The sequence below is a fragment of the Procambarus clarkii genome, chromosome 4 (genome assembly GCF_040958095.1).
Source record: "Procambarus clarkii isolate CNS0578487 chromosome 4, FALCON_Pclarkii_2.0, whole genome shotgun sequence".
NCBI lineage: Eukaryota > Metazoa > Arthropoda > Malacostraca > Decapoda > Cambaridae > Procambarus > Procambarus clarkii.
Window position 1 is genome coordinate 14,800,376 of NC_091153.1, and position 24,270 is coordinate 14,824,645.

Sequence of the window (24,270 nt, forward strand, 5' to 3'; positions counted from 1 at the left end):
ATCCTGAGGACTACTGCAGGTGACATCCTGAGGACTACTGCAGGCGACATCCTGAGGACTACTGCAGGCGACATCCTGAGGACTACTGCAGGCGACATCCTGAGGACTACTGCAGGACTTGAGACTAATGCAGGAGACATCTTAAGAGCTTACCTTTGAGGGCATAGGGCTACTGTGTTAGACATGCTCAGGGCTACTGTGTTAGACATGTTCTGAGCTACTGTGTTAGACATGTTCAGGGCTACTGTGTTAGACATGCTCAGGGCTACTGTGTTAGACATGCTCAGGGCTACTGTGTTAGACATGCTCAGGGCTACTGTGTTAGACATGCTCAGGGCTACTGTGTTAGACATGCTCAGGGCTACTGTGTTAGACATGCTCAGGGCTACTGTGTTAGACATGCTCAGGGCTACTGTGTTAGACATGCTCAGGGCTACTGTGTTAGACATGCTCAGGGCTACTGTGTTAGACATGCTCAGGGCTACTGTGTTAGACATGCTCAGGGCTACTGTGTTAGACATGCTCAGGGCTACTGTGTTAGACATGCTCAGGGCTACTGTGTTAGACATGCTCAGGGCTACTGTGTTAGACATGCTCAGGGCTACTGTGTTAGACATGCTCAGGGCTACTGTGTTAGACATGCTCAGGGCTACTGTGTTAGACATGCTCAGGGCTACTGTGTTAGACATGCTCAGGGCTACTGTGTTAGACATGCTCAGGGCTACTGTGTTAGACATGCTCAGGGCTACTGTGTTAGACATGCTCAGGGCTACTGTGTTAGACATGCTCAGGGCTACTGTGTTAGACATGCTCAGGGCTACTGTGTTAGACACGCTCAGGGCTACTGTGTTAAACATGCTCAGGGCTACTGTGTTAGACATGCTCAGGACTACTGTGTTAGAAATGCTCAGGGCTACTGTGTTAGACATGCTCAGGGCTACTGTGTTAGACATGACCAGGTCTGGTTGGTTGATACCTGGTTGATGGGGTTCTGGGAGTTCTTCTACTCCCCAAGCCCTGCCCTAGGCCAGGCTTGACTTGTGAGAGTTTGATCCACCAGGCTGTTGCTTGGAGCGGCCCGCAGGCCCACATACCCACCACAGCCCGGTTGGTCCGGCACTCCTTGGAGGAATAAATCTAGTTTCCTCTTGAAAATGTCCACGGTTGTTCCGGCAATATTTCTTATGCTTGCTGGGAGGACGTTGAACAACCGCGGACCTCTGATGTTTATACAGTGTTCTCTGATTGTGCCTATGGCACCTCTGCTCTTCACTGGTTCTATTCTACATTTTCTTCCATATCGTTTACTCCAGTACGTTGTTATTTTACTGTGTAGATTTGGTACTTGGCCCTCCAGTATCTTCCAGGTGTATATTATTTGATATCTCTCTCGTCTTCTTTCTAGTGAGTACATTTGGAGGGCATTGAGACGATCCCAATAATTTAGGTGCTTTATTGCATCTATGCGTGCCGTATATGTTCTCTGTATTCCCTCTATTTCAGCAATCTCTCCTGCTCTGAAGGGGGAAGTGAGTACTGAACAGTACTCAAGACGGGACAACACAAGTGACTTGAAGAGTACAACCATTGTGATGGGATCCCTGGATTTGAAAGTTCTCGTAATCCATCCTATCATTTTTCTGGCTGTCGCAATATTTGCTTGGTTATGCTCCTTAAACGTTAGGTCGTCAGACATCATTATTCCCAAATCCTTTACATGCTGTTTTCCTACTATGGGTACATTTGATTGTGTTTTGTACTCTGTATTATGTTTAAGGTCCTCATTTTTACCGTACCTGAGTACCTGGAATTTATCATTGTTAAACATCATGTTATTTTCTGATGCCCAGTCGAAAACTTTATTATTATCAGCTTGAAGTTTTTCAATGTCCTCAGCCGAGGTAATTTTCATACTGATTTTTGTGTCATCTGCAAAGGATGATACGAAGATGTGACTTGTATTTTTGTCTATATCTGATATGAGAATAAGGAAAAGCAGCGGTGCAAGGACTGTACCCTGAGGTACAGAGCTTTTCACTGCACTTGGACTAGATTTTATATGGTTGACAGTTACTCGCTGAGTCCTGTTTGACAGAAAACTGAGTATCCAGCGTCCTACTTTACCGGTTATTCCCATTGACTTCATTTTGTGTGCTATCACACCATGGTCACATTTATCGAAAGCCTTTGCGAAGTCCGTGTATATCACATCAGCATTCTGTTTCTCTTCTAATACCTCAGTGACTTTGTCGTAGTGCTCAAGTAGCTGTGAGAGGCACGATCTTCCTGCTCGAAATCCATGTTGGCCTGGGTTGTGAAGGTCATTGGTCTCCATGAAATTGGTGACCTGACTCGTAATCACTCTCTCAAATACTTTTATGATGTGCGATGTTAGTGCATCTACTGTGTTAGACATGCTCAGGGCTACTGTGTTAGACATGCTCAGGGCTACTGTGTTAGACATGCTCAGGGCTACTGTGTTAGACATGCTCAGGGCTACTGTGTTAGACATGCTCAGGGCTACTGTGTTAGACATGCTCAGGGCTACTGAGGAAGACAGTCAGAGTGTTACTGAGGAAGACGGTCAGAGGACTACTGAGGAAGGCAGTCACAGGGTTACTGAGGAAGACAGTCAGAGGGCTACTGAGGAAGACGGTCAGAGGGCTACTGAGGAAGACAGTCAGAGAGCTACTGAGTAAGACAGTCAGAGGACTACTAAGGAAGACAGTCAGAGTGCTACTGAGGAAGACAGTCAGAGGGCTACTGAGGAAGACAGTCAGAGGGCTGCTGAGGAAGACAGTCAGAGGGCTGCTGAGGAAGACAGTCAGAGGGCTACTGAGGAAGACAGTCAGAGAGCTACTGAGGAAGACAGTCAGAGGGCTGCTGAGGAAGACAGTCAGCGGGCTACTGAGGAAGACAGTCAGAGGGCTACTGAGGAAGACAGTCAGAGGGCTACTGAGGAAGACAGTCAGAGGGCTACTGAGGAAGACAGTCAGTGGAGAACTGACGAAGACATACATAGGTCTACTGAGGAAGATAGTCAGAGGGCTGCTGAGGAAGACAGTCAGAGGGCTACTGAGGAAGACAGTCAGAGGGCTACTGAGGAAGACAGTCAGAGGGCTACTGAGGAAGACAGTCAGAGGGCTACTGAGGAAGACAGTCAGAGGACTACTGAGGAAGACAGTCAGAGTGTTACTGAGGAAGACGGTCAGAGGACTACTGAGGAAGGCAGTCAGAGGGTTACTGAGGAAGACAGAGGGCTACTGAGGAAGACAGTCAGGGGGCTGCTGAGGAAGACGGTCAGAGGGCTACTGAAGAAGACAGTCAGAGGGCTGCTGTGGAAGACAGTCAGAGGGCTGCTGAGGAAGACAGTCAGAGGGCTACTGACGAAGACAGTCAGAGAGCTACTGAGGAAGACAGTCAGAGGGCTGCTGTGGAAGACAGTCAGAGGGCTGCTGAGGAAGACAGTCAGAGGGCTACTGAGGAAGACAGTCAGGGGGCTGCTGAGGAAGACAGTCAGCGGGCTACTGAGGAAGACAGTCAGAGGGCTACTGAGGAAGACAGTCAGAGGGCTACTGAGGAAGACAGTCAGAGGGCTACTGAGGAAGACAGTCAGTGGAGAACTGACGAAGACATACATAGGTCTACTGAGGAAGATAGTCAGAGGGCTGCTGAGGAAGACAGTCAGTGGAGTACTGAGGAAGACATACATAGGTCTACTGAGGAAGACAGTCAGAGAGCTACTGAGGAAGACAGTCAGAGGGCTGCTGAGGAAGATAGTCAGAGGGCTGCTGAGGAAGACAGTCAGAGGGCTACTGAGGAAGACAGTCAGAGGACTATGGCTTATGGCTTAATGCATCATGAGGGAGACAGTATAAATCATCCTGAGCAAAATAAAAGCATCAGGCGTGCCTGACTTCATACTATCATACAAAGTGAAATTACACCGGTAATTAGTTTATAAACTAATTATACTTGGAGGTCATCATAAAAGCTAATTTCCGCTACTATAACTTTTAACTGCGATCTTTAATTAGAATTATGAGCCTCAAAGTGTGATATAAGAGAACTTGCTGGATAAGTTAAGAGTCCTGTTTAGTTCTAAATAAAAGCAAGTTTTAACAAATATTTGTAAAGCAAAATACAACTCTAAATGCTTTCGTAACTGTCAACGCTATCAATTAATTATTGTTAGATTGAACATGTAAAAGGTTTTTAACAAACTTCATTATCTCCTTTATTTATTGTTTGTAATGATGTTGCTTTGACATTGTTTGATGTTTTATATATTAAAACATTTAATAAATTATAGTAAATTATATATTATAAATTATATATTAAATTATACATAAATTGTATATTAAATTGTATATTAAATTATACATAAATTGTATATTAAATTATACATAAATTGTATATAAAATTTTACATAAATTGTATATTAGATTTATAGAAAGTAGAATAATCAATAATACATAACGTTGAAGAAAAATATATTTGTCAATGCTCGAATGGAATCAACAAAGGCAGCATAGTGGTTGACAACAGTGACTGTGGCAACACTGGCAGCATAGTGGTTGACTACAGTGACTGTGGCAACACTGGCAGCATAGTGGTTGACTACAGTGACTGTGGCAACACTGGCAGCATAGTGGTTGACTACAGTGACTGTGGCAACACTGGCAGCATAGTGGTTGACTACAGTGACTGTGGCAACACTGGCAGCATAGTGGTTGACTACAGTGACTGTGGCAACACTGGCAGCATAGTGGTTGACAACAGTGACTGTGGCAACACTGGCAGCATAGTGGTTGACTACAGTGACTGTGGCAACACTGGCAGCATAGTGGTTGACTACAGTGACTGTGGCAACACTGGCAGCATAGTGGTTGACTACAGTGACTGTGGCAACACTGGCATCATAGTGGTTGACTACAGTGACTGTGGCAACACTGGCAGCCTAGTGGTTGACTACAGTGACTGTGGCAACACTGGCAGCCTAGTGATTGACTACAGTGACTGAGTACTGACACAGTGACCACACAGTGTAGGAGTGAGAGAGAGAAGCCAGCTACACTGACCACACAGTGTAGGAGTGAGAGAGAGAAGCCAGCTACACTGACCTCACAGTGTAGGAGTGAGAGAGAGAAGTCAGCTACACTGACCACACAGTGTTGGAGTGAGGGAGAGAAGCCAGCTACACTGACCCCACAGTGTTGGAGTGAGAGAGAGAAGCCAGCTACACTGACCCCACAGTGTTGGAGTGAGAGAGAGAAGCCAGCTACACTCACCACACAGTGTAGGAGTGAGGGAGAGAAGCCAGCTACACTGACCTCACAGTGTAGGAGTGAGAGAGAGAAGCCAGCTACACTGACCTCACAGTGTAGGAGTGAGGGAGAGAAGCCAGCTACACTGACCTCACAGTGTAGGAGTGAGGGAGAGAAGCCAGCTACACTGACCAGAGACCCAGAAGTGACACCGGAAGTGAGACCCGGCTGCGCCCGGGTCTCACTTCCCGTTCCCCACTCCTACTTTTTCCAAATCTCCCCCGTCTCTCCTCCCTTATCCCGCCTCTCTTTATATCTCCCCGTCTCTCCTCCCCTCACCAACTGTCTTCCCGAAGATGCATTCGCTAGTACTCTCAAGCAATGAAGTCCTTCAGCGCTCAACTAGCCCCCTAGCTAGCACACTCCAACAGTGAAGTCTTCCAGCTCTCAACTAGCCCCTGGCTAGCACACTGTCGAAGCGAAGTCTTCCAGCTCTCAACTAGCCCCCTGGCTAGCACACTCCAAAAGGGAGGTCTTCAGTGCTCTTCTAGCCCTCTAGATGGTACGTCTCTAGGCCGACCAAAGTAACTCATCTCTGCCTCTGCTTCACTGCCGTCTGTCGCCAGTCCCCAGTACCTCGTCACCTCCCAAAACACCAAACTAGAAAATGGAAAACTAATATTAATGGGAGGGTCAACTGTTTTAGTTCGGAACCTGGATCATAGATGGCACCAAGGTCAACCACACTGTGCCTCCATAACTGTGCCTCCATCACTGTGCCCCCATCACTGTGTCCCCATCACTGTGCCCAACACTGTGCCTCCATCACTCTGCCTCCATCACTGTGAGTCTATCACTGGGCCCCAATCACTGTGCCCCCATCACCGTGCCCCCATCACTGTGCCCCAACACTGTCCCTCCATCACTGTGCCTCTATCACTGTGCTTCCATCATTGTGCCTCCATCACTGTGCCCACTTCACTGTGCTTCCATCACTGTGCCAGCATCATTGTGCAACCATCACTGTGATTCCATCACTATGCGTCTTTCACTGTGCCCCATCACTTTTCCTCCATCACTGTTCCTCCATTACTGTGCCTAAATCACTGTGCCTAAATCACTGTGCCACTATCACTGTGCCCCCATCACTGGGCCCCCATCACTGTGCCTCTATCACTGTGCCTCCATCACCGTGCCCCATCACTGTGCCTCCATCACTGTGCCCCCATCACTTTGCCTCTATCACTGTTCCTCCATCACTGTGTCTAAATATCTGTGCCTCCATCACTGTGCCCCACCACTATGCCTCCATCACTGAGCCTCCATCACTGTGCCTAATTATCTGTGCCTCCATCAAAGTGCCTCCATCACTGTGCCTCCATCACTGTGCACCCCATCACTGTGCCCCCATCACTGTACCCCCATCACTCTTCCCCCATCATTGTGCCCCCATCATTGTGCCCCCATCACTATGCCTAAATCACCGTATCCCCGTCACTGTACATCCATGACTGTGCCGCCATCTCTGTGCCCCATCACTGAGCCCCATCACTGTGCCCCAATCACTGTGCCTCAATCATTGTGCACCCATCACTGTGCCTCCATCACTGTGCCCTATTACTGTGCCTCCATCATTGTGCACCCATCACTGTGCCTCCATCACTGTGCCACCATCACTGTGCCCTATTACTGTGCCTCCATCATTGTGCCTCCATCATTGTGCCTCCATCAATGTGCCTCCATCACTGTGGCTCCATCACTGTGCCTCCATCACTGTGCACCCATCACTGTGCCTCCATAACTGTGTCTCCATCACTGTGTCCCCATCACTGTGCCCCCATCACTGTGCCCCCATCACTGTGCCATCAACACTGTGTCACAATCACCGTGCCCACATCACTGTTCCTCAATCACTGTGCGGCCATCACTGTGCCTTCATCACTGTGGCCCCCATCACTGTGCCCCTATCACTGTGCCCCCCATCACTGTGCCACCATCACTGTGCCACCATCACTGTGCCCCCATCTATGTGCCCCTATCCTTCTGCCCCCATCACTGTGCCTCTATCACTATGCCCCCATCACTGTGCCACCATCACTGTGCATCAATTACTGTGCCTCCATCACTGTGCCCCATCTCTGTGCCCCTATCCTTGTGCCCCCATCACTGTGCCTCCATCACTGCACCCCTATCACTGTGCCCCCTTCATTGTTCCCCCTTTATTGTAACTCCATCACTGTGCCCCAATTACTGTGCCTCCATCAATGTGCCTCCTTCACTGTGGCCCCCATCACTGTGCCCCTATCATTGTGCCCCCATCACTGTGCCCCTATCACTGTGCCCCCCATCACTGGGCCACCATCACTGTGCCAACATCACTGTGCATCAATCACTGTGCCTCCATCACTGTGCATCAATCACTGTGCCTCCATCACTGTGCCCCCATCTATGTGCCCCTAACCTTGTGCCCCCATCACTGTGCCTCTATCACTATGCCCCCATCACTGTGCCACCATCACTGTGCATCAATCACTGTGCCTCCATCACTGTGCCCCCATCTATGTGCCCCTATCCTTGTGCCCCCATCACTGTGCCTCTATCACTATGCCCCCATCACTGTGCCACCATCACTGTGCATCAATCACTGTGCCTCCATCACTGTGCCCCCATCTATGTGCCCGTATCCTTGTGCCCTTATCACTGTGCCTCTAACACTATGCCCCCATCACTGTGCCACCATCACTGTGCATCAATCAGTGTGCCTCCATCACTGTGCCCCCATCTCTGTGCCCCTATCCTTGTGCCTCCATCACTATGCCTCCATCACTGTACCCCCATCACTGTGCCCCCTTCATTGTTCTCCCATCACTGTGCCTCCATCAATATGCCTCCTCCACTATGCCTCCAACACTGTGCCTCCATCACTGTGCCCCATCACTGTGCTTCCATCGCTGTGCCTCCTTCACTGTGCCTCCATCACTGTGCCTCCATCACTATGCCTCCATCACTGTGCCCCCATCACTGTGCCCCCATCACAGTGCCTTCATCACTGTGCCTCCATCACTGTGCCTCAATCACCATGCCCCCATCACTGTGCCTCCATCACTGTGCCTCCATCACAATGCCCCATCACTATGCTTCCATCACTGTGCCACATCGCTATGCCCCATTACTGTGCCCCCTATTACTTTGCCTCTATCACTGTGCCCCATCACTGTGCCTCCATCACCGTGCCCCCATCACTGTGCCTCCATCAGTGTGCCTCTATCACTGTGCCTCCATCACTGTGCCCCCTTCATTGTAACTCCATCACTGTGCCCCCATCACTGTGTCCCCATCATCCTTCCTCATTCACTTTGTCGCCATCACTGTGCCTCCATCACTGTGCCACCATCACTGTGCCTCTGTCACTGTGCCCACATCACTGTGCCACCATCACTTTGCCACCATCACTGTGCCTACATCACAGTGCCCCAATCACTGTGCCTCCATCAGTGTGCCTCTATCACTGTGCCTCCATCACTGTGCCCCCTTCATTGTAACTCCATCACTGTACCCCCATCACTGTTCCTCTATCACTGTGCCTCCATCACTTTGCCCCCATCCCAGTGCCTCCATCATTGTGCCTCTATCACTGTGCCTCCATCACTATGCCCCCTTCATTGCGACTCAATCACTGTGCCCCCAACACTGTGCCTCTATCACTTTGCCTCCATCACTGTGCCCCCATCACTGTGCCCCCATCATTGTGCCTACATCTCTGTGCCTCCAACATTGTGCCTACATCACTGTGCCTCCATCACTGTGCCTCCTTCACTGTGCCTCCATCACTGTGCCTCCATCACCGTGCCCCCATCATTGTGCCACCATCACTGTGATCCAATCACTGTGCCCCCATCACTGTGCTCCCATCACTGTGCTCCCATCACTGTGCCCCATCACTGCGCCTGTATCACTGTGCATCCATCACTGTGCCTCCATCACTGTGCCTCCATCTCTGTGCCCTCATGTGTGAGCCCCCTTCATTGTGACTTCATCACTGTGCCCCCATCACTGTGCCTCCATCACTGTGCCTCCATCTCTGTGCCTTTATCACAGTGCCTTCATCACTGTGCCCCTATCACTGTGCCACTTTCTTGTGCCCCCATCACTTTGCCTCCATCACCGTGCCACCATTACTGGGCCACCATCACCGTGCCACCATCACCGTGCCCCCATCACTGCAACTCTACCACTGTGCTTCGATCACTGTACCTCCATCTCTGTGCCTTTATCAATGTGCCTCCATCACTGTGCCCCTATCACTGTGCCACCTTCACTTTGCCCCCATCACTGTGCCATCATCAATGTGACCTCATCACTGTGCCTCTATCACTGTGTCCCGATCACTGTGCCACAATCACTGAGCCCCCATCACTTTTCCTCCATGACTATGCCTCCTTCACTGTGCCTCCATCAATGTAGCTCCATCACCGTGCCCCCATTACTGGGCCACCATCACCGTGCCCCCATCACCGTGCCCCCATCACTGTGCCCCACCACTGTGCCTACATCACTGTGCCTCCATCACTGTGCCCCCATCCCTGTGCCCCCATCACTGTGCCCCAATCACTGTGCCATCATCACTGTGCCTCCATCACTGTGCCCCATCACTGTGCCTCTTTCACTGTGCCTCCATCACTGTGCCTCTACACTGTGCCCCTATTACTGTGCCTCAATCACTGCGCCCCTATCACTGTGCCCCCATCACTGTGCCATCATCACTGTACCCCCATCACTGTGCCTCTATCACGTTGCCCACATCATTGTGCCTCCATCACTGTGCCCCCATCACAGTGCTTCCATCACTCTGCCTCTATAACTGTGCCCCAATCACTGTGCCACCATCAGTGTGCCCCCATCACTGCCTCCATCACTGTACCTCTATCACTGAGCCTCCATCACTGTTCCTCCATCACTGTGCATCCATCACAGTGCAACCATCACTGTGTCCCCATCACTGTGACACCATCATTGAGCCCCCATCACTGTGCCTCTATCACTGTACCCACATCACTGTGCCTCCATCACTGTGCCTCCATCATTGTGCCCATCACAGTGCCCCAATCACTGTGCCTCCCATCACAGTGCCCCCATCACTGTGCCCCCATAACTGTGCTCAAATGTCTGTGCCCCCATCACTGCGCCTCCATCTCTGTGCCTCATTCACTGTGCCTCCATCACTGTGCCCCCATCACTTTGGCTCTATCACAGTGCCCACATCACTGTACCACCATCACTTTGCCACCATAATTGTGCCTCTATCACTGTGCCTTTATCACAATGCCCCATCACTGTGCCTCCATCAGTGTGCCTTTATCACTGTGCCTCCATCACTGTGCCCCCTTCATTGTAACTCCATCACTGTGCCCCCATCACTGTGCCTCCATCACTGTGCCTCCATCAGTGTGCCCCCATCCCTATGCCTCCATCAATGTGCCTCTATCACTGTGCCTCCATCACTGTGCCCTCATCACTGTATCCCCAACACTGTACCCCATGACTGTGCCACCATGAATGTGCCACCATCATTGTGGCTCCATCCGTGTGCCCTATCACTGTACCTCCATCACTGTGCCTCCACCACTGAGCCCCCATCACTGTGCCTCCATCAATATGCTTCCATCACTGTTCCTCCATCAATGTGCTTCCATCACTGTGCCTCCATCACTGTGCCTCCATCACTGTGCCTCATCACTGTGCCACCATCCCTGTGCCTCCATCACCGTGTCCCCATCACTGTGCCACCATCACTGTGCCCCCATCACAGTGCCACCATCACTATACATCCATCACTGTGCCCCCATCATTCTTCCTCATTCAATGTGTCGCCATCACTGTGCCTCCATCACTGTGCCACCATCACTGTGCCTCAGTCACTGTGCCCACATCACTGTGCCACCATCACTTTGCCACCATCACTGTGCCTCTATCGCTGTGCCTCCATCACAGTGCCCCCATCACTGTGCCTCCATCAGTGTGCCTCTATCACTGTGCCTCCATCACTGTGCCTCCTTCACTATGCCTCCATCACAGTGCCTCCATCACTGTGCCCCCATCACTGTGCCTTCATCACTGTGCCTCCATCACTGTGCCTCAGTCACCGTGCCCCCATCACTCTGCCTCCATCACTGTTCCTCCATCACAATGCCCCATCACAATGCTTCCATCACTGTGCCACATCACTATGCCCCATTATTGTGCCCCTATTACTTTGCCCCTATCACTGTGCCCCAATAACTGTGCCTCCATCACCGTGCCCCCATCACTGTGCCTCCATCACTGTGCCCCTATCACTGTGCCCCCATCACTGTGCCCCAGCACTGTGCCTCTATAACTGTGCCCCCATCACTGTGCCTCTATAACTGTGCCCTCATCACTGTGACTCTATCACTGTGCCTCTATCACTTTTCCCCCATCACTGTGCCTCAATAACTGTGCCTCCAACACTGTGCCTCCATTACCATGCCACCATCACTGTGACCCCACACCTGTACCACCATCACTTTGCCTAAATATCTGTGCCTCCATCACCGTGCCCCCATCATTGTGTCTCCATCATGTTGCCCCCCATCACTGTGCCTTCATCACTGTGTCCCCATCAATGTGCCCCTATCACTGTGCCTCCATCACTGTGCCTCCATCACTGTGTCACCATGACTGTGCCTCCATCTCTGTGCCTTCATCACTGTGCCCCCATCACTGTGCCACCATGACTGTGCCTCTATCACTGTGCCTCCATCACTCTGCCTCCTTCACTGTGCCTCCATCACTCTGCCTCCATCACTATGCCTCCATCACTGTGCCTCCTTCACTATGCCTCCATCACTGTGCCTCCTTCACTATGCCTCCATCACTGTGCCTCCATCACTGTGCCCCCATCACTGTGCCCCCATCACTGTGCCTTCATCACTGTGCCTCCATCATTGTGCCTCAATCACCGTGCCCCCATCACTGTGCCTCCATCGCTGTGCCTCCATCACAATGCCCCATCACTATGCTTCCATCACTGTGCACATCACTATGCCCCATTACTGTGCCCCTATTACTTTGCCCCTATCACTGTGCCCCAATCACTGTGCCTCCATCACTGTGCCTCTATCACTGTGCCCCCATTACTGTGCCCCAGCACTGTGCCTCTATAACTGTGCCCCCATCACTGTGTCTCTATAACTGTGCCCTCATCACTGTGACTCTATCACTGTGCCTCTATCACTTTTCCCCCATCACTGTGCCTCAATAACTGTGCCTCCAACACTGTGCCTCCATTACTATGCCGCCAGCACTGTGACCCCCATCACTGTACCACCATCACTTTGCCTAAATATCTGTGCCTCCATCACCGTGCCCCCATCACTGTGTCTCCATTATGTTGCCCCCCATCACTGTGCCTTCATCACTGTGTTCCCATCAGTGTGCCCCTGTCACTGTGCCTACATCACTGTGCCTCCATCACTGTGCCACCATGACCGTGCCTCCATCTCTGTGCCTTCATCACTGTGCCTCCATCTCTGTGCCTTCATCACTGTGCCCCATCACTGTATCCCCATCACTGTACCCCCATGACTGTGCCCCCATGAATGTGCCCCCATCATTGTGGCTCCATCACTGTGCCCTATCACTGTACCTCCATCATTGTGCCCTATCACTGTGCCTCCATCAATGTGCCTCCATCACTGTGCCTCCTTCACTGTGCCTCCATCACTGTGCCCCATCACTGTGCCACCATCACTGTGACCCCATCACAGTGCCTCCATCACTATGCCCCCATCACTGTGCCCCCATCACTCTTCCTCATTCACTCTGCCGCCATCACTGTGCCTCCATCACTGTGCCACCATCACTGTGCCTCTGTCACTGTGCCCACATCACTGTGCCACCATCACTTTGCCACCATCACTGTGCCTCTATCACTGTGCCTCCATCACAGTGCCCCAATCACTGTGCCTCCATCAGTGTGCCTCCATCTCTGTGCCTTCATCACTGTGCCCCATCACTGTATCCCCATCACTGTACCCCCATGACTGTGCCCCCATGAATGTGCCCCCATCATTGTGGCTCCATCACTGTGCCCTATCACTGTACCTCCATCATTGTGCCCTATCACTGTGCCTCCATCAATGTGCCTCCATCACTGTGCCTCCTTCACTGTGCCTCCATCACTGTGCCCCATCACTGTGCCACCATCACTGTGACCCCATCACAGTGCCTCCATCACTATGCCCCCATCACTGTGCCCCCATCACTCTTCCTCATTCACTCTGCCGCCATCACTGTGCCTCCATCACTGTGCCACCATCACTGTGCCTCTGTCACTGTGCCCACATCACTGTGCCACCATCACTTTGCCACCATCACTGTGCCTCTATCACTGTGCCTCCATCACAGTGCCCCAATCACTGTGCCTCCATCAGTGTGCCTCTATCACTGTGCCTCCATCACTGTGCCTCCAACACTGTGCCCCCATCACTGTGTTTTCATCACTGTGCCTCCATCACTGTGCCTCAATCACCGTGCCCCCATCACTGTGCCTCCATCACTGTGCCTCTATCACAATGCCCCATCACTATGCTTCAATCACTGTGCCATATTACTATGCCCCATTACTGTGCCCCTATTACTTTGCCCCTATCACTGTGCCCCAATCACTGTGCCTCCATCACCGTGCCCCCATCACTGTGCCTCCATCACTGTGCCTCTATCACTGTGCCTCCATCACTGTGCCCCCTTCATTGTAACTCCATCACTGTGCCCCCATCACTGTGCCTCCATCAGTGTGCCTCTATCACTGTGCCTCCATCACTGTGCCCCCTTCATTGTAACTCCATCACTGTGCCCCCATCACTGTGCCTCCATCAGTGTGCCTCTATCACTGTGCCTCCAACACTGTGCCGCCATCACTGTCCCTCCATCACAGTGCCACCATCACTGTGCCTCTGTCACTGTGCCCACATCACTGTGCCACCATCACTTTGCCACCATCACTGTGCCTCTATCACTGTGCCTCTATCACTGTGCCTCTATCACTGTGCCTCCATCACAGTGCCCCACTCACTGTGCCTCCATCAGTGTGCCTCTATCACTGTGCCTCCATCACTGTGCCCCCTTCATTGTAACTTCATCACTGTGTCCCCATCACTGTTCCTCTATCACTGTGCCTTCATCACTGTGCACCCATCCCAGTGCCTCCATCATTGTGCCTCTATCACTGTGCCTCCATCACTATGCCTCCTTCATTGTGACTCAATCACTGTGCCCCCATCACTGTGCCTCTATCACTTTGCCTCTATCACTGTGCCCCCATCATTGTGCCTACATTACTGTGTTTCCAACATTGTGCCTACATCACTGTGCCCCCATCACTGTGCCCCCATCACTGCGCCTGTATCACTGTGCATCCATCACTGTGCCTCCATCACTGTGCCTCCATCTCTGTGCCCCCATGTCTGAGCCCCCTTCATTGTGACTTCATCACTGTGGCCCCATCACTATGCCTCCATCACTGTGCCTCCATCTCTGTGCCTTTATCACTGTGCCTCCATCAATGTGCCCCTATCACTGTGCCACTTTCACTGTTCCCCCATCACTGTGCCACCATCACTGTTCCCTCATCACTGTGCCTCCATCACCGTGCCACCATTACTGGGCCACCATCACCGTGCCCCCATCACCGTGCCCCCATCACCGTGCCCCCATCACTGCACCTCTACCACTGTGCTTCGATCACTGTGCCTGCATCTCTGTGCCTTTATCAGTGTGCCTCCATCACTGTGCCCCTATCACTGTGCCACCTTCACTTTGCCCCCATCACTGTGCCATCATCACTGTGCCCTCATCACTTTGCCTCTATCACTGTACCGCGATCACTGTGCCACAATCACTGATCCCCCATCACTTTTCCTCCAAGACTATGCCTCCTTCACTATGCCTCCATCAATGTGGCTCCATCACCGTGCCCCCATTACTGGGCCACCATCACCGTGCCCCCATCACTGTGCCCCCATCACTGTGCCCCACCACTGTGCCTCCATCACTGTGCCTCCATCACTGTGCCCCCATCCCTGTGCCCCCATTACTGTGCCCCAATCACTGTGCCATCATCACTGTGCCTCCATCACTGTGCCCCATCACTGTGCCTCTATCACTGTGCCTCCATCACTGTGCCTCTACCACTGTGACCCTATTACTGTGCCTCAATCACTGCGCCCCTATCACTGTGCCCCCATCACTGTGCCACCATCACTGTACCCCCATCACTGTGCCTCTATCACTGTACCCCCATCATTGTGCCTCCATCCCTGTGCCCCCATCGCAGTGCTTCCATCACTGTGCCTCTATAACTGTGCCCCAATCACTGTGCCACCATCAGTGTGCCCCCATCACTGCCTCCATCACTGTACCTCTATCACTGAGCCTCCATCACTGTTCCTCCATCACTGTGCATCCATCACTGTGCAACCATCACTGTGTCCCCATCACTGTGCCACCATCATTGAGCCCCCATCACTGTGCCTCTATCACTGTACCCACATCACTGTGCGTCCATCACTGTGCCTCCATCATTGTGCCCCATCACAGTGCCCTTATCACTGTGGCTCCCCTCACAGTGCCAACATCACTGTGCCCCCATAACTGTGCCCAAATGTCTGTGCCCCCATCACTGCGCCTCCATATCTGTGCCTCCTTCACTGTGCCTCCATTACAGTGCCCCCATCACTGTGGCTCAATTACAGTGCCCACATCACTGTACCACCATCACTTTGCCACCATAATTGTGCCTCTATCACTGTGCCTCCATCACAGTGCCCCCATCACTGTGCCTCCTTCAGTGTGCCTCTATCACAGTGCCTCCATCACTGCCCCCTTCACTGTAACTCCATCACTGTGCCCCATCACTGTGCCTCCATCACTGTGCCCCCATCACTGTAACTCCATCACTGTGCCCCCATCACTGTGTCTCTATCACTGTGACTCCATCAGTGTGCCCCCATCCCTGTGCCTCAATCAATGTGCCTCTATCACTGTGCCTCCGTCACTGTGCCCCCATCACTGTATCCCCATCACTGAACCCCTATGACTGTGCCCCCATGAATGTGGCCCCATCATTGTGGCTCCATCACTGTGCCCTATCACTGTACCTCCATCATTGTGCCCTATCACTGTGCCTCCATCAATGTGCCTCCATCACTGTGCCTCCATCACTGTGCCTCCATCACTGTGCCTCATCACTGTGCCACCATCACTGTGCCTCCATCACCGTGTCCCCATCACTGTGCCACCATCACTGTGCCCCCATCACAGTGCCACCATCACTATACCTAAATCACTGCCCCCATCATTCTTCCTCATTCAATGTGTCGCGATCACTGTGCCTCCATCACTGTGCCACCATCACGGTGCCTCAGTCACTGTGTCCACATCACTGTGCCACCATCACTTTGCCACCATCACTGTGCCTCTATCACTATGCCTCCATCACAGTGCCTCCATCACTGTGCCTCTATCACTGTGCCTCTATCACTGTGCCTCCATCACAGTGCCCCAATCACTGTGCCTCCATCAGTGTGCCTCTATCACTGTGCCTCCATCACTGTGCCTCCATCACAGTGCCCCAATCACTGTGCCTCCATCAGTGTGCCTCTATCACTGTGCCGCCATCACTGTGCCCCCTTCATTGTAACTTCATCACTGTGTCCCCATCACTGTTCCTCTATCACTGTGCCTTCATCACTGTGCACCCATCCCAGTGCCTCCATCATTGTGCCTCTATCACTGTGCCTCCATCACTATGCCCCCTTCATTGTGACTCAATCACTGTGCCCCCATCACTGTGCCTCTATCACTTTGCCTCCATCACTGTGCCCCCATCATTGTGCCTACATTACTGTGTTTCCAACATTGTGCCTACATCACTGTGCCCCCATCACTGTGCCCCCATCACTGCGCCTGTATCACTGTGCATCCATCACTGTGCCTCCATCACTGTGCCTCCATCTCTGTGCCCCCATGTCTGAGCCCCCTTCATTGTGACTTCATCACTGTGGACCCATCACTATGCCTCCATCACTGTGCCTCCATCTCTGTGCCTTTATCACTGTGCCTCCATCAATGTGCCCCTATCACTGTGCCACTTTCACTGTGCCCCCATCACTGTGCCACCATCACTGTGCCCTCATCACTGTGCCTCCATCACCGTGCCACCATTACTGGGCCACCATCACCGTGCCCCCATCACCGTGCCCCCATCACCGTGCCCCCATCACTGCACCTCTACCACTGTGCTTCGATCACTGTGCCTCCATCTCTGTGCCTTTATCAGTGTGCCTCCATCACTGTGCCCCTATCACTGTGCCACCTTCACTTTGCCCCCATCACTGTGCCATCATCACTGTGCCTCTATCACGGTACCGCGATCACTGTACCACAATCACTGATCCCCCATCACTTTTCCTCCATGACTATGCCTCCTTCACTGTGCCTCCATCAATGTGGCTCCATCACCGTGCCCCCATTACTGGGCCACCATCACCGTGCCCCCATCACTGTGCCCCCATCACTGTGCCCCACCACTGTGCCTCCATCACTGTGCCTCCATCACTGTGCCCCCATCCCTGTGCCCCCATTACTGTGCCCCAATCACTGTGCCATCATCACTGTGCCTCCATCACTGTGCCCCATCACTGTGCCTCTATCACTGTGACCTCCATCACTGTGCCTCTACCACTGTGACCCTATTACTGTGCCTCAATCACTGCGCCCCTATCACTGTGCCCCCATCACTGTGCCACCATCACTGTACCCCCATCACTGTGCCTCAATCACTGTACCCCCATCATTGTGCCTCCATCACTGTGCCCCCATCGCAGTGCTTCCATCACTGTGCCTCTATAACTGTGCCCCAATCACTGTGCCACCATCAGTGTGCCCCCATCACTGCCTCCATCACTGTACCTCTATCACTGAGCCTCCATCACTGTTCCTCCATCACTGTGCATCCATCACTGTGCAACCATCGCTGTGTCCCCATCACTGTGCCACCATCATTGAGCCCCCATCACTGTGCCTCTATCACTGTACCCACATCACTGTGCGTCCATCACTGTGCCTCCATCATTGTGCCCCATCACAGTGCCCTAATCACTGTGCCTCCCATCACAGTGCCAACATCACTGTGCCCCCATAACTGTGCCCAAATGTCTGTGCCCCCATCACAGCGCCTCCATATCTGTGCCTCCTTCACTGTGCCTCCATCACAGTGCCCCCATCACTGTGGCTCAATTACAGTGCCCTCATCACTGTACCACCATCACTTTGCCACCATAATTGTGCCTCTATCACTGTGCCTCCATCACAGTGCCCCCATCACTGTGCCTCCATCAGTGTGTCTCTATCACTGTGCCTCCATCACTGCCCCCTTCATTGTAACTCCATCACTGTGCCCCATCACTGTGTATCCATCACTGTGCCCCCATCACTGTAACTCCATCACTGTGCCCCCATCACTGTGTCTCTATCACTGTGCCTCCAACAGTGTGCCCCCCTCCCTGTGCCTCAATCAATGTGCCTCTATCACTGTGCCTCCATCACTGTGCCCCCATCACTGTATCCCCATCACTGAACCCCTATGACTGTGCCCCCATGAATGTGGCCCCATCATTGTGGCTCCATCACTGTGCCCTATCACTGTACCTCCATCATTGTGCCCTATCACTGTGCTTCCATCAATGTGCCTCCATCACTGTGCCTCCATCACTGTGCCTCCATCACTGTGCCTCATCACTGTGCCACCATCACTGTGCCTCCATCACCGTGTCCCCATCACTGTGCCACCATCACTGTGCCCCCATCACAGTGCCACCATCACTATACCTAAATCACTGCCCCCATCATTCTTCCTCATTCAATGTGTCGCGATCACTGTGCCTCCATCACTGTGCCACCATCACGGTGCCTCAGTCACTGTGTCCACATCACTGTGCCACCACCACTTTGCCACCATCACTGTGCCTCTATCACTATGCCTCCATCACAGTGCCCCATCACTGTGCCTCCATCAGTGTGCCTCTATCACTGTGCCTCCATCACTGTGCCTCCTTCACTATGCCTCCATCACTGTGCCTCCATCACTGTGCCCCCATCACTGTGCCTTCATCACTGTGCCTCCATCACTGTGACCCCATCACTGTACCACCATCACTTTGCCTAAATATCTGTACCTCCATCACCGTGCCCCCATCACTGTGTCTCCATCATGTTGCCCCCCATCACTGTGCCTTCATCACTGTGTCCCCATCAATGTGCCCCTATCACTGTGCCTCCATCACCGTGCCCCCATCACTGTGTCTCCATCATGTTGCCCCCCATCACTGTGCCTTCATCACTGTGTCCCCATCAATGTGCCCCTATCACTGTGCCTCCATGACTGTGCCTCCATCACTGTGCCACCATGACTGTGCCTCCATCTCTGTGCCTTCATCAGTGTGCCCCCATCACTGTATCCCCATCACTGTACCCCTATGACTGTGCCCCCATGAATGTGCCCCCATCATTGTGGCTCCATCACTGTGCCCTATCACTGTACCTCCATCATTGTGCCCTATCACTGTGCCTCCATCAATGTGCCTCCATCACTGTGCCTCCATCACTGTGCCTCCATCACTGTGATACCATCACTGTTCCTCCATTACCGTGTCCCCATCACTGTGCCACCATCACTGTGCCCCCATCACAGTGCCACTATCACTATGCCCCCATCACTGTGCCCCCATCATTCTTCCTCATTCACTGTACCGCCATCACTGTGCCTCCATCACTGTGCCACCATCACTGTGCCTCTGTCAACGTGCCCACATCACTGTGCCACCATCACTTTGCCACCATCACTGTGCCTCAATCACTGTGCCTCCATCACAGTACCCCCATCACTGTGCCTCCATCAGTGTGCCTCTATCACTGTGCCTCCATCACTTTACTCCCTTCATTGTAACTCCATCACTGTGCCCCCATCACTGTTCCTCTATCACTGCACCTCCATCACTGTGCCCCAATCCCTGTGCCTCCATCATTGTGCCTCTATCATTGTGCCTCCATCATTATGCCCCCTTCATTGTGACTCAATCACTGTGCCCCCATCACTGTGCATCTGTCACTTTGCCTACATCACTGTGCCCCATCACTGTGCCTCCATCATTGTGCCTACATCACTGTGCCTCCATCACTGTGCCTCCATCACTGTGCCTCCATCTCTGTGCCCCCATGTCTGAGCCCCCTTCATTGTGACTTCAACACTGTGCCCCCATCACTGTGCCTCCATCACTGTGCCTCCATCTCTGTGCCTTTATCACTGTGCCTCCAACACTGTGTCCCTATCACTGTGCCACTTTCACTGTGCCCCATTCACTGTGCCCCCATCACTGTGCCCCATCACTGTGCTCCAATCACTGTGCCATCATCAATGTGCCACCATCACTGTGCCCCATCACTGTGCCTCTATCACTGTTCCTCCATCACTGTGCCTCTACCACTATGCCCCAATAACTGTGCCACCATCAGTTTGCCCCCATCACTGCCTCCATCACTGTACCACTATCACTGTGCCTCCATCACTATTCCTCCATCACTGTGCATCCATCACTGTGCAACCATCACTGTGTCCCCATCAATGTGCCACCATCATTGAGCCCCCATCACTGTGCCTCTTTTACTGTACCCACATCTCTGTGCCTCCATCACTATGCCTCCATCAATGTACCCCATCACAGTGCACCAACCACTGTGCCTCCCATCACAGAGCCCCCATCACTGTGCCCCCATAACTGTGCCCCCATGTCTGTGCCCCCATCACTGCGCCTCCATCTCTGTGCCTCCATCACTCTGCCTCCATCACTGTGCCCCCATCACTGTGGCTCTATCACTGTGCCCACATTACTTGGCCACCATCACCGTGCCCCCATTACCGTGCCCCCATCACTGTGCCCCCATCCCTGTGCCTCCATCAATGTGCCTCTATCACTGTGCCTCCATCACTATGCCCCCTTCATTGTGACTCAATCTCTGTGCCTCCATCTCTGTGCCTTTATCAGTGTGCCTCCATCACTGTGCCCCTATCACTGTGCCACCTTCACTTTGCCCCCATCATTGTGCCATCATCACTGTGCCCTCATCACTGTGCCTCTATCACTGTACCGCGATCACTGTGCCACAATCACTGATCCCCCATCACTTTTCCTCCATGACTATGCCTCCTTCACTGTGCCTCAATCAATGTGCCTCCATCACCGTGCCCCATTACTGGGCCACCATCACCGTGCCCCCATCACCGTGCCCTCATCACTGTGCCCCACCACTGTGCCTCCATCACTGTGCCTCCATCACTGTGCCCCCATCACTGTGCCCCCATCACTGTGCCCCAATCACTGTGCCATCATCACTGTGCCTCCATCACTGTGCCCCATCACTGTGCCTCTAACACTGTGCCTCCTCACTATGCCTCTACCACTGTGCCCCTATTACTGTGCCTCAATCACTGCGCCCCTATCACTGAGCCCCATCACTGTGCCACCGTCACTGTACCCCCCTCACTGTGCCTCTATCACTGTGCCCCCATCATTGTGCCTCCATCACTGTGCCCTGATTGCAGTGCTTCCATCACTGTGCCTCTATCACTGTGCCCCATTCACTGTGCTACCATCAGTGTGCCCCCATCACTGCCTCCATCACTGTACCTCAATCACTGTGCCTCCATCACTGTTCCTAAATCACTGTGCATCCATCACTGTGCAACCATCAATGTGTCCCCATCACTGTGCCACCATCATTGAGCTCCCATCATTGTGCCTCTATTACTGTACCCACATCACTGTGCCTCCATCACTGTGCCTCCATCATTGTGCCCCATCACAGTGCCCCAATCACTGTGCCTCCCATCACAGTGCCCCCATCACTGTGCCCCTATAACTGTGCCCCCATGTCTGTGCCCCCAACACTGCGCCTCCAACTCTGTGAATCCATCACTGTGCCTCCATCACTGTGCCCCCATCACTGTGGCTCTATAACTGTGCCCACATCACTGTGCCACCATCACTTTGCCACCATAATTGTGCCTCTATCACTGTGCCTACATCACAGTGCCCCCATCACTGTGCCTCCATCAGTGTGCCTCTATCACTGTGCCTCCATCACTGTGCCCCCTTCATTGTAACTCCATCATTGTGCCCCCATCACTGTGCCTCCATCACTGTGCCCTCATCACTGTAACTCCAACACTGTGCCCCCATCACTGTGTCTCTATCACTGTGCCTCCATCAGTGTGCCCCCATCCCTGTGCCTCCATCAAAGTGCCTCTATCACTGTGACTCCAACACTGTGCCTCCATTACTATGCCGCCATCACTGTGACCCCATCACTGTACCAACATCACTTTGCCTAAATATCTGTGCCTCCATCACCGTGCCCCCATCACTGTGTCTCCATCATGTTGCCCCCCATCACTGTGCCTTCATCACTGTGTCCCCATCATTGTGCCCCTATCACTGTGCCTCCTTCACTGTTCCTCCATCACTCTGCCTCCATCACTATGCCTATATCACTGTGCCTCCTTCACTATTCCTCCATCACTGTGCCTCCTTCACTATGCCTCCATCACTGTGCCTCCATCACTGTGCCCCCATCACTGTGCCCCCATCACTGTGCCTTCATCACTGTGCCTCCATCACTATGCCCCATCACTATGCTTCCATCACTGTGCCACATCACTATGCCCCATTACTGTGCCCCTATTACTTTGCCCCTATCACTGTGCCCCAATCACTGTGCCTCCATCACCGTGCCCCCATCACTGTGCCTCCATCACTGTGCCTCTATCACTGTGCCCCCATCACTGTGCCCCAGCACTGTGCCTCTATAACTGTGCCCCCATCACTGTGTCTCTATAACTGTGCCCTCATCACTGTGACTCTATCACTGTGCCTCTATCACTTTTCCCCATCACTGTGCCTCAATAACTGTGCCTCCAACACAGTGCCTCCATTACTATGCCGCCAGCACTGTGACCCCCATCACTGTACCACCATCACTTTGCCTAAATATCTGTACCTCCATCACCGTGCCCCCATCACTGTGTCTCCATCATGTTGCCCCCCATCACTGTGCCTTCATCACTGTGTCCCCATCATTGTGCCCCTATCACTGTGCCTCCATCACTGTGCCTCCATCACTGTGCCACCATGACTGTGCCTCCATCTCTGTGCCTTCATCACTGTGCCCCATCATTGTATCCCCATCACTGTACCCCCATGACTGTGCCCCCATGAATGTGCCCCCATCATTGTGGCTCCATCACTGTGCCCTATCACTGTACCTCCATCATTGTGCCCTATCACTGTGCCTCCATCAATGTGCCTCCATCACTGTGCCTCCATCACTGTGCCTCCATCACTGTGCCCCATCACTGTGCCACCATCACTGTGACCCCATCACAGTGCCTCCATCACTATGCCCCCATCACTGTTCCTCCATCATTCTTCCTCATTCTCTCTGCCGCCATCACTGTGCCTCCATCACTGTGCCTCTGTCACTGTGCCCACATCACTGTGCCACCATCACTTTGCCACCATCACTGTGCCTCTATCACTGTGCCTCCATCACAGTGCCCCAATCACTGTGCCTCCATCAGTGTGCCTCTATCACTGTGCCTCCATCACTGTGCCTCCATCACTATGCCTCCATCACTGTGCCTCCTTCACTATGCCTCCATCACTGTGCCTCCATCACTGTGCCCCCATCACTGTGCCTTCATCACTGTGCCTCCATCACTGTGCCTCTATCACAATGCCCAATCACTATGCTTCAATCACTGTGCCATATTACTATGCCCCATTACTGTGCCCCTATTACTTTGCCCCTATCAATGTGCCTCCATCACTGTGCCTCTATCACAATGCCCAATCACTATGCTTCAATCACT

At 52.7% G+C, this 24,270-nt stretch overlaps 1 protein-coding gene across 1 annotated transcript; it reads left to right on the forward strand.

Annotated features, from left to right (window-relative positions):
- The first annotated feature begins 2,486 nt into the window (after positions 1–2,486).
- On the forward strand, positions 2,487–3,916 carry LOC123752399 (clumping factor A-like). Its single transcript, XM_045734457.2, has 3 exons — positions 2,487–2,655; positions 2,749–3,207; positions 3,273–3,916. The coding sequence occupies exons 1-3, from the start codon at positions 2,487–2,489 to the stop codon at positions 3,914–3,916; spliced, it is 1,272 nt and encodes a 423-aa protein (XP_045590413.2).
- The last annotated feature ends 20,354 nt before the right edge of the window (positions 3,917–24,270 follow it).

Coding starts and splice junctions, on each gene's coding strand:
- LOC123752399 (XM_045734457.2), top strand. CDS start 2,487: ATGCTCAGGGCTACTGTGTTAGACATGCTCAGGGCTACTGTGTTAGAC. Junction 2,656..2,748: donor GAGGGCTACTGAGGAAGACG/GTCAGAGGGCTA, acceptor CTACTGAGGAAG/ACAGTCAGAGGGCTACTGAG. Junction 3,208..3,272: donor GAGTGTTACTGAGGAAGACG/GTCAGAGGACTA, acceptor CTACTGAGGAAG/ACAGTCAGGGGGCTGCTGAG.